At 40.1% G+C, this 14,971-nt stretch overlaps 1 protein-coding gene across 1 annotated transcript in view; it reads right to left on the bottom strand.

The window, feature by feature from the left end:
- LOC135110289 (alpha-ketoglutarate dehydrogenase component 4-like) overlaps positions 1-6,907 on the bottom strand; it is a 7,975-nt gene extending 1,068 nt beyond the window's left edge. The window contains exons 1-3 of the mRNA XM_064022467.1: positions 6,753-6,907; positions 1,372-1,429; positions 944-1,089 (exon numbers count right to left, since the gene is read on the bottom strand). Coding sequence (XP_063878537.1) covers positions 944-1,089; positions 1,372-1,429; positions 6,753-6,791 — 243 coding nt within the window. The 5' untranslated portion in view covers positions 6,792-6,907. The remainder of the gene's footprint in view (positions 1-943; positions 1,090-1,371; positions 1,430-6,752) is intronic.
- Between the last annotated feature and the right edge of the window lie 8,064 nt (positions 6,908-14,971).

Below are 14,971 nucleotides of genomic sequence, written 5' to 3'. Positions count from 1 at the left end.
AGGCTCTATTACCAGATTTTAAAATATACCCTCCACATAATCACTATGTATTTAGAATAACTAACTCAAAAGTGTCCACACTTACATATAGATACTATTGCTTCCTGTCTCTCTCTTGTTCTCCCTTTCAACACATTCTCCATGATCATTCTTTTGCTGCTTTTAATTTAATTTCCATCATAGCACACCATTCTCAATGTAACTGTCATGCGGCTCACTTATATTCCTGTCACAGTGAAGCATCCTTGTTCCACCCATGTGAGGCCACTAATTGTAGTCCAATACACCATTATACTGGGAGCAAGATCCTACTTTATCAGCTTAAAAAAATGAAACTGATGTTCACTGCACTCTCCCCATTAGCTCTACTTTAGATATTAACAATGTATGCCAACCACATGAAAGTAGAAATGAGTTGAAAATATCAACTCTAAGCAGGCTGCCTCCCGATTCCCATAGTGCAACAACGTTTATAGCTATCTGACAGCCTCACACTTTAAGATTTAGCTGCTGAGATACTATCCCTGTATATACAGAAGCAGTTTTTTGTTGCCCTTGACCAGGTCCTCTCTTACTTTTTTTTTTTTTTTATGCATATCATGACTTACACAAAAGCTATGACTGATAATGGTCAGTTCAAAAAACTTAGAATTCTGAGTATCACCAACTTCCAAGCATTCAGAAATTACCAAGTTATTATAGTATCTTTGCTTGTATAGAATTATAGTCTGTCAAGTGCCCTTCCATAAAAATAAGATAAATAAATAAATAAATATTTAAAAAGTAAAAATAATATAATCTGGCTCATCAGTACACATGAGCTGGTGTTGAATAACATTTCATATTTTCCTACATATTATGTACATAAGCAGTACAAGTGTGTAGCACCTTAAGCCATTCACTTAATATACATATTATTACAGACTGAAATGCTGCAACTTACATTAATGTATTCAATTTCCTCTTCAGTGATGAGAGGCCTGCGGTATTTGTAAGGCACTTCCCATTCCTCTAGCACCTTTGGAGCCTGAGTGACACCTCCCAGAGCAGCCTTCCCAGCTACAGCATTTGGTTCTTGGCTGCCACGTACTGAGGGAAGAAGCAAGGCAACATTTTGAAATGTTAATCCTGTATGTACATATGTGTCTTGTAAGAGCTTCATGATTAACAAAATAATAATACAGTTCCATTTTCATATATTCTTCTGTATCAGATTGAGATGTGCAGAACTGCACATCTCATCTTTATCATACTGTTCAATATGACATTTCATCCAGCACAGCAGCAGTAAGGCCACATGGGAATATTAATTAAATATCACAGATTAAATATATACAAATTTTACACCAAAGCACTGTCAAACTGTCTTACCAAGCTCCAAGGGGCTGCCTTTGCGAAACCTGATCAGTGGGATGTGTGGCTTCACCACCTATAAGAGAAACTGATTTTGAGAGTGACATAAAAGTTATTTATCATTCCTACCTCATTTCCACCACAAATTTTTCTTGACTACAATGTGACAATCTCACCCATAATTTACCACTATAGTAAATACACTAAGTCTTCATTGATATTTTACAATTTAACACATTCCAATAATAAATGTGCATAAAAATCTCCAATATTTTTTTTTTATTTTACGAATAAAAAACTATCGCAGAACATAAATACATCTCTTTCATCAGTATTTCTTGTAAAACAACCTTTAATGGATCCAAGGCTCACAACACAGGAGTAAAAAAAAATGCACACACACACACACACACACACACACACACACACACACACACACACATGCTTCATGTTTCAAACTTCATTGGTTCTTTTCAGCTGTTCGAACTGGGAAGCAATTGATTCCATTCAAATTAATGTAAAAAAATTAATCCATTACAGGTCTCAAAAACATGAAGTACCATATATTTTGATGTATAAGACAGCACTTAATCATCCTAGAAAAAGACACCAAAAAGTGGGTTGTCCTATACATCTGATACAAAACCAATGACCTTAAAATCTGATGCAAAATACCATTGTAAATAAACACCAACCTCAAAATAATGAGTCATCAAAAGTTCCTGCTGTCTTCAGTCTTGAAAACAGCTGTTGTAGTGAACTCTCTCTCTCTCTCTCTCTCTCTCTCTCTCTCTCTCTCTCTCTCTCTCTCTCTCTCTCTCTCTCTCTCTCTCTCTCTCTCTCTCTCTCTCTCTCTCTCTCTCTCTCTCTCTCTCTCTCTCTCTCTCTCTCTCTCTCTCTCTCTCTCTCTCTCTCTCTCTCTCTCTCTCTCTCTCTCTCTCTCTCTCTCTCTCTCTCTCTCTCTCTCTCTCTCTCTCTCTCTCTCTCTCTCTCTCTCTCTCTCTCTCTCTCTCTCTCTCTCTCTCTCTCTCTCTCTCTCTCTCTCTCTCTCTCTCTCTCTCTCTCTCTCTCTCTCTCTCTCTCTCTCTCTCTCTCTCTCTCTCTCTCTCTCTCTCTCTCTCTCTCTCTCTCTCTCTCTCTCTCTCTCTCTCTCTCTCTCTCTCTCTCTCTCTCTCTCTCTCTCTCTCTCTCTCTCTCTCTCTCTCTCTCTCTCTCTCTCTCTCTCTCTCTCTCTCTCTCTCTCTCTCTCTCTCTCTCTCTCTCTCTCTCTCTCTCTCTCTCTCTCTCTCTCTCTCTCTCTCTCTCTCTCTCTCTCTCTCTCTCTCTCTCTCTCTCTCTCTCTCTCTCTCTCTCTCTCTCTCTCTCTCTCTCTCTCTCTCTCTCTCTCTCTCTCTCTCTCTCTCTCTCTCTCTCTCTCTCTCTCTCTCTCTCTCTCTCTCTCTCTCTCTCTCTCTCTCTCTCTCTCTCTCTCTCTCTCTCTCTCTCTCTCTCTCTCTCTCTCTCTCTCTCTCTCTCTCTCTCTCTCTCTCTCTCTCTCTCTCTCTCTCTCTCTCTCTCTCTCTCTCTCTCTCTCTCTCTCTCTCTCTCTCCCACCCATTCTCTGCCCCCTTCCCCTTCCCTGGAGTATCACTCCATTGCCCCTTATCTCTGACAGATATGGGGGAGGGGAGATGACAGAGAGGGAGGTTTGAGACTAGATGAAAGAGGAAGGGACAGGAAAGGAACAATGGGAGGACGAGACTTATGGAGAGAGAGAGAGAGAGAGAGAGAGAGAGAGAGAGAGAGAGAGAGAGAGAGAGAGAGAGAGAGAGAGAGAGAGAGGGAGAGAGAGAGGAGAGAGAGGGAGATGCTTGAACAAGTGTTTGTATTCGAATTGGAGGACAAAATTTGTTTGCCAACCCTGTTTGAATGGGAAGTTGTTCAAACTGAATGACAATCAAATCACAAGGTATGACTGTACTGGGAAATGCGTCTGTGAGGACCCTGCAGCAAGTGTTTCACAGTGAACAGGCTACAAAAGTTAACATACCTGCGAAAAAGAAAAAAAATGCTGTTCATTGCTGTTCCACAAAATATTTAGCATGGAATGAGGAGCATTGAGGGTTTTAGACAGAGGCCTGAGTTTAATCAGAAGGGAAGAAAGGGTATGGGATTAAGTCAACTATTATTTGCTGTTATTACAGCTTTGTGGCTGACTGAGAGAGCTGCAAAGACTGGTGGAGGAGTTTAGGTGTGTTTGTAGGAGGAGGAAGCTGAAAGTAAAAGATGATAGAAGTAAAGTAATGAAATACTCAAGAGAAAGAGAGATGGGTAGTGAAAGGAAGGATGTAAGACTGAATGGAGAACAGCTGGAAGAGGTGAAGTGCAGGATGAAGGAAACAGGAAAAGTACCTTTTTTTTTTCTTATGTAGAAGGGACACTGGCCAAGAGCAACAAAAGTCCAATAAAAAAAAAATGCCCACTGAAATGCCAGTCCCATAAAAGGGTCCAAACTAGTAGTAAAAACTGAAGGATAAGTGTCTTGAAACCTCCCTCTTGAAGGAATTCAAGTCACAGGAAGGTGGAAATACAGAAGCAGGCAGGGAGTTCCAGAGTTTACCAGAGAAAGGGATGAATGATTGAGAATACTGGTTAACTCTTGCGTTAGAGAGGTTAACAGAATAGGGGTGAGAAAAAGAAGAAAGTCTTGTACAGCGAGGCCGCGGGAGGAGGGGAGGCATGCAGTTAGCAAGGTCAGAAGAGCAGTTAGCATGAAAATAGCAGTAGAAGATAGCTAGAGATGCAACACTGCGGCAATGAGAGAGAGGCTGAAGACAGTCAGTTAGAGGAGAGGAGTTGATGAGACGAAAAGCTTTTGATTCCACCCTGTCTAAATGAGCGCGGTATGAGTGGAACCCCCCCACCCCAGACATGTGAAGCATACTCCATACATGGACAGATAAGGCCCTTGTACAGAGTTAGCAGCTGGGGGGGGGGGGGTCAGAAAAACTGGCGGAGACGTCTCAGAACGCCTAACTTCATAGAAGCTGTTTTAGCTAGAGATGAGATGTGAAGTTTCCAGTTCAGATTATAAGTAAAGGACAGACCAAGGACGTTCAGTGTGGAAGAGGGGGACAGTTGAGTGTCATTGAAGAAGAGGGGATAGTTGTCTGGAAGGTTGTGTCGAGTTGATAAATGGAGAAATTGAGTTTTTGAGGCATTGAACAATACCAAGTTTGCTCTGCTCCAGTCAGAAATCTTAGAAAGATCAGAATTCAAGCGTTCTGTGGCTTCTCTGTGTGAAATGTTTACTTCCTGAAGAGTTGGTCGTCTATGAAATGACGTGGAAAAGTGCAGGGTGGGATCATCAGCATAGGAGTGGATAGGACAAGAAGTTTGGTTAGAAGATCATTAATGAATAATAAGAACAGAGTGGGTGACAGGACATAACCCTGAGGAACACCACTGTTAATAAATTTAGAACAGTGACCATCTACCACAACAGCAATAGAACAGTCAGAAAGGAAACTTGAGATGAAGTTACAGAGAGAAGGATAGAATCAAATCAAAGCTTTGTGCCAGACTCTATCAAAAGCTTTTGATATGTCCAAGGCAACAGCAAAATTTTCACCAAAATCTCTAAAAGAGGATGACCAAGACTCAGTAAGGAAAGCCGGAAGATCACCAGTGAAGCGGCCTTGACAGAACCCATACTGGCGATCAGATAGAAGGTTGTGAAGTGACAGAAGTTTAAGAATCTTCCTGTTGAGGATAGATTCAAAAACTTTAGATAGGCAGGAAATTAAAGCAATAGGACAGTAGTTTGAGGAATTAGAAGTCACCCTTTTTAGGAACAGGCTGAATGTAGGCAAACTTCCAGCAAGAAGGAAAAGTAGATGAAAAGAGTTTGACTAGGCAAGGTGCAAGCATGGAGGCACTTGGACTGAAAAAGATATTTAATCACAGGACACTAGATATGAGTGAAAAGAGAAAGTTACATCAGAAAGTACCAGAGAAGAAACAGTTAAATGCAATGGAAACAAGGTGTTTGATGAGTATGTTTGGAGTAATATGAAAGGACAGAAAAAGAAATGAGTAGATAAGAACTGGTGTTCTGAGAGTTGGCTGGATGGGCAGATCAGGGTGTGTTAAGATGATTTGGGCATGTGGAGAGAATGGATGAAAGTAAACCAGTAAAGAGAATAATGTGGTCAGATATGCATGATGGAAAATTAAGAGAAAGGCCACATACAGAGTAGATGAACTGTGAAGAGAGCACTGAATGAGAGAAATGACTGGAGCAAGCAAGAACTGTTCTGTATGATAGAGGTGAGTGCATGAAAATGACATGATCTCACCCAGCCCCTGGGAGGAGGTGTGGGGTGCACTCAGGGGGTCCATTGGCACATGGACCCAGTTAGGGTTCAGGGCACTCCATAGGAAGTACCCTGCATTTGCTGTGGTCTCCAGATCAGAGTAGGCGCAAAGTAGAGAAGTCTGCTGCTGGACCTTGCTATGGATGTATGTAGCCAGCTGTGCTATACCTAAGCTCCTGGGATGTAGTACAGTGGGGCTGATGGGCCTAAGAGTGTGAATGATGTGTGTGTGTGAGTGGCATTTTGTTTGGGACATCCAGGGTGAGACTGCCAGCCTGGTATACAAATAGATAGTTTATACAATCCACATAAAAAAACATTATTGGGATTTAGTTGTTTTCCACACAGGGTACATTGGAGACCTAAAATTGTTTTAATTTCCCCAAAGACACTGGACTAAGCAAATTAATGGACAATAAAATTATGACTAACTCTCCTGTAATCCCTACATTTGTACTCAGTAAAAGGCTGTCTCACCAGACTTGACATGATGAAAATTTTGATTTTTTTTTTTTTTCACGTTCACGCAGCTATCAACCCTTCTGAAATATCTCCCCAAAAAACCACATCACCATTGGAAATCACCACAAAATAATGTTATCACATTGTAATACTGAAGCCAGATGTAGATTTTTTCTCAAAAAGAACAATACGTCCCTGGAAGTCTCTACCTGACAGAACAATGAATGCGATCACTAATGTAGATTTCAAGCGGCCCTTCATAACCACTTCGGAAACTGTTCCTCACGGTCCATTGTGCAATTAAACTAATACTGCATTAAGGCACACCATCTAGTGTAGTGCAGTTACATTTACACCGCCAACTACAGCAAACAACATGAACTAACGTGCCTGCAGCACAGGCAGTTGTGTGCAACAGATTCCTTAAATAAGGCCAGCAGTAGACGGCCTAACAAACCACGAGCCGTCATCCTGGGACATTTGAGGCAGACGTTTACCACTCCCGTCACTCCCACACATGCGAGACACACACTGCTGGCTGCCCTTCCCTAAATACCTGTCAGACGAATAAAATCGACTCACCCGCCAGGCTAGCTTTGGCACTGCGGCAGCCTCCATCATCACAGGCTCACAGCTGATCGCTTAGGTGATCGGCAGACTAGCAGAGACCGCAGGCACCAGCACACAGGCAGAGCACCAACACAGAGAACGCTGACCTAGAAATTATTCCAGGGACAAACACATGATGATCGTGATGATTGCTAAGAAATATGCTGGGCCTGACAACTGTAAACATGAATTCTACAAGGCACTATTAAGTCAATTCAGTTAATGAATTGCACTACTGATCCCTTCATTGGGAAGATCATTAAAAAATATATCTTTGCTCAGAAATAAATTACTACTGTTAGAAAAATGGAAGACTAAGGTTATTTCCATAATACCCAACGAGAAACGGCTATCAAGAAAATAAAAGAAAAAGAAAAATTAATAATAGAAGGTGCCGTTGCTAAGGCAGTACCTCCAAAGAAGCACAGCATAACACCGAAAACATTATACCACCATTCATTTTTGTGCCTGTTGCAAAGGGTTAACCAAGAAGTTCCTTGTGATCAACAGCAGTCTGCACCAATGCCCTTTAACCTCTCGAGTTCTCCTCTTGAAGGGCCAGTTCAGGAGTGAGTGAGACAAGCAAGACTCCTTGGTTGTGTGTATATCTACTTCAATACTATCTCGGGGACTTCTGGAGATAAATCTTCTTGCATTTTCCAAGACACTTCCCCCTCCCCCCCCCCCCTTGTTCTTAAGGTCTTTGGTAAATCTCAAGAAGGAAGACTCCAGTACCTTCCATTCTCCCATAGATTTTAAGAACAGCGACTCCAGCTTATTTTATTCTTTCCTCCCCATTAATCACATGGAGGAACTATTCTGCCCCCTCTTTCCCCGAAATCAATTGATTGTTGATTGTTCCTTTTCCTTTGGCCTCAAGCTTCAGTAGTAGTCTTCCACTTGCAGTGCCTCACACTAGGCCAGGGGTCGCCATAAGCAAGAGATCAATGTCTACCATTCACCAGATGTTGCCTAGAGGGGGGAGTCCTTATGGGGAGTAAGGGTTCCTTCTATAGAGTCTGATGGAGGGTGTGTACGGATCCTTTGATTATGATGACACCGGGCTGAACAACTCGCCATGAACGAGGGCACGCTGTGCACCATGCACTGACAGTACGAGGGGTCCTTTAGGGGAGAAAAGGGCTCACTTCATGACGGTGGATGGGGAGTGGTGTGTGGTGGGTCTCATGGCGACCCGTGTGAGGCGCGGCAAGGTTGCATCGTCACTGCCCTCACACCCACGGGACTGGGGTAGACCCTTAGGGAGGAAGGGTTCGTCCTGGTACCTGTGTAGATAGGTAGACTTCAATGTCGTATCGCTATCGCCACGCCCGCATCGTTATTATGGAAATTTGCATCGTTATCGTGGAAACTGGAATCGCATCGTTATCGTGGAATCGCATCGTTATCGTGAAATCGCATTGTTATCGTGGAATCGCATCGTTATCGTGGAATCGTATCGTTATCGTGGAATCGTATCGTTATCGTGGAATCGCATCGTTATCATGGAATCGTATCGTTATCGTGGAATCACATCGTTGTCATGCAATTGTATCGTTATCGTGGAATCGTATCGTTATCGTGGAATCACATCGTTATCGTGGAATCGCATCGTTATCGTGGAATCGCATCGTTATCGTGGAATCGCATCATCTTAGGCAAGCGTATCGTAATCATCGTTATTTATTTATTTATTTATTTATCTATCGTAACATCAAATTCGTTATCATTATTTCTGCTGTCGTATGATGTGAAAAAGCTCTGACGATCTATTTCTTGCTTTTCTAGCTGATGTTCATTAGATTCACCGATAAAATTAGTAAACTTGTTTCACATTTGCTTCATTTGATTTTTTTTTTTAGATAATAAATGTTTAAAAATTTCAACAATTTTTTTTAAACAAATGTATATGTAATAATGGTAATTATTTTGAATTTTAATAAATTAAATAAATGAATGAAACTTGTAGATCGCATACCAAAGTAGAATTTGACGCTTGTAGATCACGTTGGCTAAGTAGATCGCATACCAAAGTAGCACCGGTGGGTCTCTAAGGATGGCCGCTGGGAACGATCCGGAAGTGGGAAAAATGTGGTGGCTATGAGCAATAAAACATCCTTCAGGTAAGAGCGGCCTGGTCGTGTCCTCGCGGTGCAGGTCCCCCAATCGTAACAGACGGGTCAGAGGTGAAGCAAGGAGCGGTGATTGCAAGAGTATCAGGTGAGTGAAGTGGATACTCTGATGATTAGGCACTCTCTCGGTAAGATCCATCCATGTGTCCCCTCAAACAAGAAAAGTGTAGATATAGGGTTTCGGAACGAAAATTAAATCGTTGCCATATATAAATGTGTGGCTCAACATAATAAGTAATGTAATTGTTTTCATAAGAGAGTTCTAAATAAAGAATTTTTATTAATAACCATAATTATAAATTTATATATATATATATATATATATATATATATATATATATATATATATATATATATATATATATATATATATATATATATATATATATATATATATATATATATATATATATATATATATTTATTTATTTATTTATTTATTTATTTATTTATTTATTTATTTATTACCGTTAGTTTACTTTATGAATTTAAATTATTCCCGGTGCCATAACACTGCCATAATTTATACATACAAACTGCCATAATTTATAGGAAATGCCAAAATTTTTACATTGCTGTACAACATTTTGGGCTGGCCGGCAGCGCAACCTCTGTCTGCGCTTGCTTCACCACTCCATAGTAGACCCGCCATCAGGATAATAGTATTTGTGCGGCAGGTGCTTCAAGGATTTCATGTGATTCGGGCAAGTTTGTGTGTTTCTAACGTTATTCTTTGTTGTAGTAGTGATGTGGAAAGGTTTTTGTGCATTCTCTGTTTCTTTACTAGTTATATGTGAAAGAAAAGACATTAAATAAGAGATGAGGTGATGGCCCTACATGACGCTCCTCTTCCTCACCGCCCCCTCCCCCTCGACCTCCTGCTTGTTACAGGTTGTTAATGTCAGAATTGAGTGTTTAAATTATTCTCGAGTGACTGATTTCCTACAGTTCTCCAACCATTAATTGGAATGACTCATTAGCTTAATCAAGTACCATTCGTAACGACGGGAAGTTGTTAGGGTAGCAGTCAGCTCGTTAGTTCGCCAGTATTATTAAAATGCTCGTTAGGTTTAGCAAGAAAGGTGGGAGAAGAGGAAGAGCAGTGCTTGTCAAACTACCACTACAACAACAACAGCAATAACTACTACAACGACGACGACGACGACGACAACAACAACAACTACTGCTGCTACCCGTCAAACACCAACTATTACTACGGAAGCAGGTCAAGACGGCCCCTAACCACGACGGCCCTCCACGACGGCCCTCCCCCACGGCCCCGTGTTTACCAGGACGGCCCCATTTTGTAGGACGATAATAATAATTTACACGTATTTATTACATTCTCCTGTACATGTCCAATCTTCTAGAGAGACGTAGAATACAATACAATGTGTGTTTGTGTGCGTGCCCATTCCATTCAGAGAGAGAGAGAGAGAGAGAGAGAGGCGAGGTCATGTCAAAAGCCGTTCTGTTGGTGGAATCATTATTTTTAAAGCCTCATCATGACGACACCAAGCCATCGCTCTGTTCGCACTAAACAGCCCGCAGCTGCACTTTGTGTAGTTTGTGACAGGGTGGTCACTGGCCGTCACCATGCACTCCAGTGTGATAACTGTTCAAGGTAACTTATTTGTTGTTATTTCCATTATATACTGTCACTAATGTTATATATATATATATATATATATATATATATATATATATATATATATATATATATATATATATATATATATATATATATATATATAGTGTACAAAATAAAACCACAACGTGCAAAGCTACTGTAATTCAAGATGGTGAAACCTTCACAGCTGGTCTCTTCAATCACTGCCACCCCGCTCAACCAGAAAAACAGGCCATTAAGATCGTTGCTGATATAAAGAATAAGGCAAGAGAAGATGTGTTTAGGTCAGCAGCAGCAATTGTGGAAGACGCAATATTGAAAGAAATAAAACCTGAAGACCCTGAGGCCAGTGTACCAAAACCTGGATTACTTATTCGTCGGGCCAACCGACTTCGACAAGCAATGCGTCCCGAGGATCCAAAGGACCTTGAATTTGACATTTCAGAAAACTTTCTTCCACCTAACTTCCTCCAACGAGACATTTACGTTGAAGCCAGACATTTGCTATTCGCTATAACCCAGCAGCTAGAAGTGCTTAAGAAGGCAAGAACATGGTACATGGATGCTACTTTTAAGATTGTTTCAAAGCCTTTTTACCAGCTGTTCTCCATCCATGCATTTGTGAGAGGAGAAGACAAAAATACGAAACAGGTACCTTTGTTATTTGCTTTCATGTCACTATGTCATTACATTAGCAAAACATGGATTGACAGCACTCTCTGGCCCCCAGCAGCTTGGAGTGTCTATGGGAAGTCGGTGAGAACAAATAACGATGTCGAAGGGTGGCACAGACGGATTAACGAAAAAGCCCGGAACCATTCTCACCAACTCTACAAATTAGTCCCCCTGCTGCACCATGAGTCACAACTCGTAACCCTGCAACTTCGCCTGGTAAGAGAGAGGAAATTAAGAAGATACAAGAGGAAAAGAACAACAACTACAGAAGGGAAACTATTCAAGCTCTGGGAGAGTTATGAGACGGGTGAAATATCCACATCTTCTCTTCTTAGGAAATTTTCTAGGCTGCTTGGTGTGTAGGCCTAGGTGAATTGATTTTTAATGCAATAAAATGTGTAATTTTAGATCTTTTAAAAAATTATTACTTCCTATTGTATTTTACGTCTCTCTAGAAGATTGGACATGTACAGGAGCCCCGATTTATATTATTATTTGTATGTATGTATGTGTGAGAATTGAGAATGTAATAAATACGTTTGAATTATTATTATCGTCCTACAAAATGGGGCCGTCCTGGTAAACACGGGGCCGTGGGGGAGGGCCGTCGTGGAGGGCCGTCGTGGTTAGGTGCCGTCTTGACTAGAACTCATTACTACTCGTCAAACACTAACTACTACTTTATCACCACCACCACTACTACTAATAATAATGGTAAATTTGCAGTTTCACCCAATATCCCCAATCTCTACCCACAGCCCCCCAACCCCTCCAGCAAGCTTGGGGGCCAAGTGGGGAACCGGGGGTTTTTGGGGGGCGGCACATGCGAGTGATATATAGACTTTGAAAATGTAGGGAAATTTTCCTAGAAGTCAAGGAAATTTCCTAAATGTAGCAAACCAAAAATCTATTATAACCAGGGGGCTGTGCCCCCTTGAACCCCCACCATTAGTATATTTGAACACAACCAGAAAGTTAAGATAACCTAACCTTACCTATCCTAACCAACACACGAACACACTCACTTTCCTTTCAATGATTGTGGAAACAGGATCCCAGCTAAAAACTGAGGTAAATCTTTGAAATTGCGTCCCGGCTTTATTATTCGTTTGCGACAAGGTAATATGGGGTTAGAAATGCTCCTAGCAGTGTGATGTAGACCGTGAGACACTTCATACTTACGTGCGGTTTATTGGGGGAAACTGCAATGATACCGTAATAATAATAATAATAATAATAATAATAATAATAATAATAATAATAATATGAAACTGGATGAATAATGCAGCACGGTATGCTTCCCTCTAGTCTAAATCAAAGGCCATTCAAACCATAGATTTCTACAAAGGAAACAAGGAAAATGACAGTGTTAAAGAGGCAAGGTGGCAACGAACATATTTATAATCATGCTAAGTTTTATGTTATGACCCGTACGCTTTGTACAATCAACTATTTTCAAAGACTACAGATATGATGAGGTAAACTCTCACGGCTTTTTTTTTTTCCGCTGATGATGCAGCGGATCATTGCTATTGCTAGGATCATGAAAACACCATTGAAACCCACGGGAACTTCCCTTTAAGGCATGGTAAGAGAAGTCAGGACGCTAGGTGAAGATTGTTGTCGATTTGGTTCAAGTTACTGAAGAATTCGCATTCTATTATTAACCGTCTTCGCTTTCTGTATGTATTTTATTGCCTTCTTATCTTTCCCTTCATTCCTCCTGTTTTTTTCCTTAAAAAGAAAAAAAGTCCCACCTCTCCCCCTCTTCCTCCACTCCCCCGTACACCCTCCTCGGTGCTACATAGCCAACGTGATCTACAGGAGTCAAATTCTACTTTGGTATGCGATCTACATGTTTCATTTATTTATTATGGTTTAAATAAAATATTCTGAATATACATTTATTTATTTTTTAATAAAATGATTACCATTATATATATATATATATATATATATATATATATATATATATATATATATATATATATATATATATATATATATATATATATATATATATATATATATAATTTTTTAAATAAAACTTTTATACGTTTATTATTATTAAAAAAAATAGAATTAAGCAAATTTGAAACTACAATTTTACCGGTGAATCGAACGACATCAGTTAGGAAAGCGAGAAATAGATCTAGTTTTTTTCTTATCATATGTCAGCAGAAATAATCGATGTGTGATCGAAAAGTCTCTAACTCATTAAAAAAAAAAAAAAAAAAATGCGAACTTTTGAATTTAGCCTGCTTCTTTCAATTAATTGCCTGGGTGTTTGCAGCAGTGTTTGGATGAACATAATGTCTCTGATGGTTGACAGTTAAATGATGGTGATTTAAACGATTTAAACTAGAATATGTTAGCTATTCGTCAGAATGAATAACAGAATTTTGCGCATCTTCTCTTTGAATTATGGATTCTAGTGTTTCACGATTTCTTCGTACGTAAAAATAGCGGCAATCTCCGCCTTTCTTCACTCCGAAGACCCAGGGCCCATCATTTCGTCTTCCGTGGTTTCAGTTGTTTTCTACTTCAGCCTCACTGTCGTTTGACTCGGGAACATTCTGGATCATCTGCAAGCTTCGACTCTCGAACAGACATTCCACTCATGCTTCAGAGTCTCTGACCAGACATTCTCTCGAAACCAAGACAAGTGTTTACCTTGTCTCTTCATAATAAAAGGAAAAAAAAAAAAAGCTTCATGACAGGTAGATCGCATACCGAAGTAGTATCCCCTCCTATCTCTACGATACCTTCACTTCGATCCCTTGTTCACTTCGTGTCCCTTGTTCACTTCCCTTCCCTCCGCTCCCCCTCCCCTCCCTTTTCATAGCGGAACCGAATAGATTCAGTGTTGTATGAAGATTGAAAATAAATCCACTGTGATAACTGTGCATCAGCGTGATTAATTCAGAAGCAACCAATGCTGTTATACTGACGTTAGCTTGATTTTGTTTGGCTGCGTGTTAGTGTTGGGTTAATTGTCTTATTCTTCTCAGGGAATCATATTGTTGGAGGTTTCTTGGTTCTTCTTTGTAGTGATGAACGAGTGATAGATGTAGCATCAATAGTGTAATGAAAGGGAGTACAAAGGCCTCAAAATGAGTGGTAACGTTTAAGTGCCGCTGTACTGAAATTTTCCTTCCTGTCTGAAATAAAACGGCTTCTCCAGGGTATCGTCGAGCCTTAACACGCCGGGAAATTTTGCGACACCGCCTTCTACTCATCCTTCCAGTGGTTCCATCATCCTTCCCGGTGAAGACCTGTCACAGCTTAAGATGCATCCCAGTTCTAGGACAGTTATTGAACCAGTTTTATTGAGCCAGTGACAACGACTGAAGAGTTGTCAGTTTAACTATTGACAATGATTTACTTAGAAAATTTGTCGCCACACAAACGGCTTCAATTGATAACTGAGCCAGTGATAATGATTAAGTAGAGGACTGTCCAACTGTCATTTGTTCAGCTATGTTATTTTCATATATATATATATATATATATATATATATATATATATATATATATATATATATATATATATATATATATATATATATATATATATATATATATATATATATCATTTATAATGACTGCACTGGTTCATATTTCACATCCACTAGTAGCTATTTGATGCAATTGTTCAATGGAATAGTTGTCAGCTGGTTCATTAGTCATTGGTTTAATCGTACACAGGCATGGAGATATACTACTTGTCCACAGGTGCAGTTGTTCGGTCATCA

This window comes from Scylla paramamosain, chromosome 20 (genome assembly GCF_035594125.1).
Source record: "Scylla paramamosain isolate STU-SP2022 chromosome 20, ASM3559412v1, whole genome shotgun sequence".
NCBI classification, from domain to species: domain Eukaryota; kingdom Metazoa; phylum Arthropoda; class Malacostraca; order Decapoda; family Portunidae; genus Scylla; species Scylla paramamosain.
The sequence above is the reverse complement of the archived record's forward strand: the minus strand, read 5'-3'. Positions and strand labels throughout refer to the sequence as shown.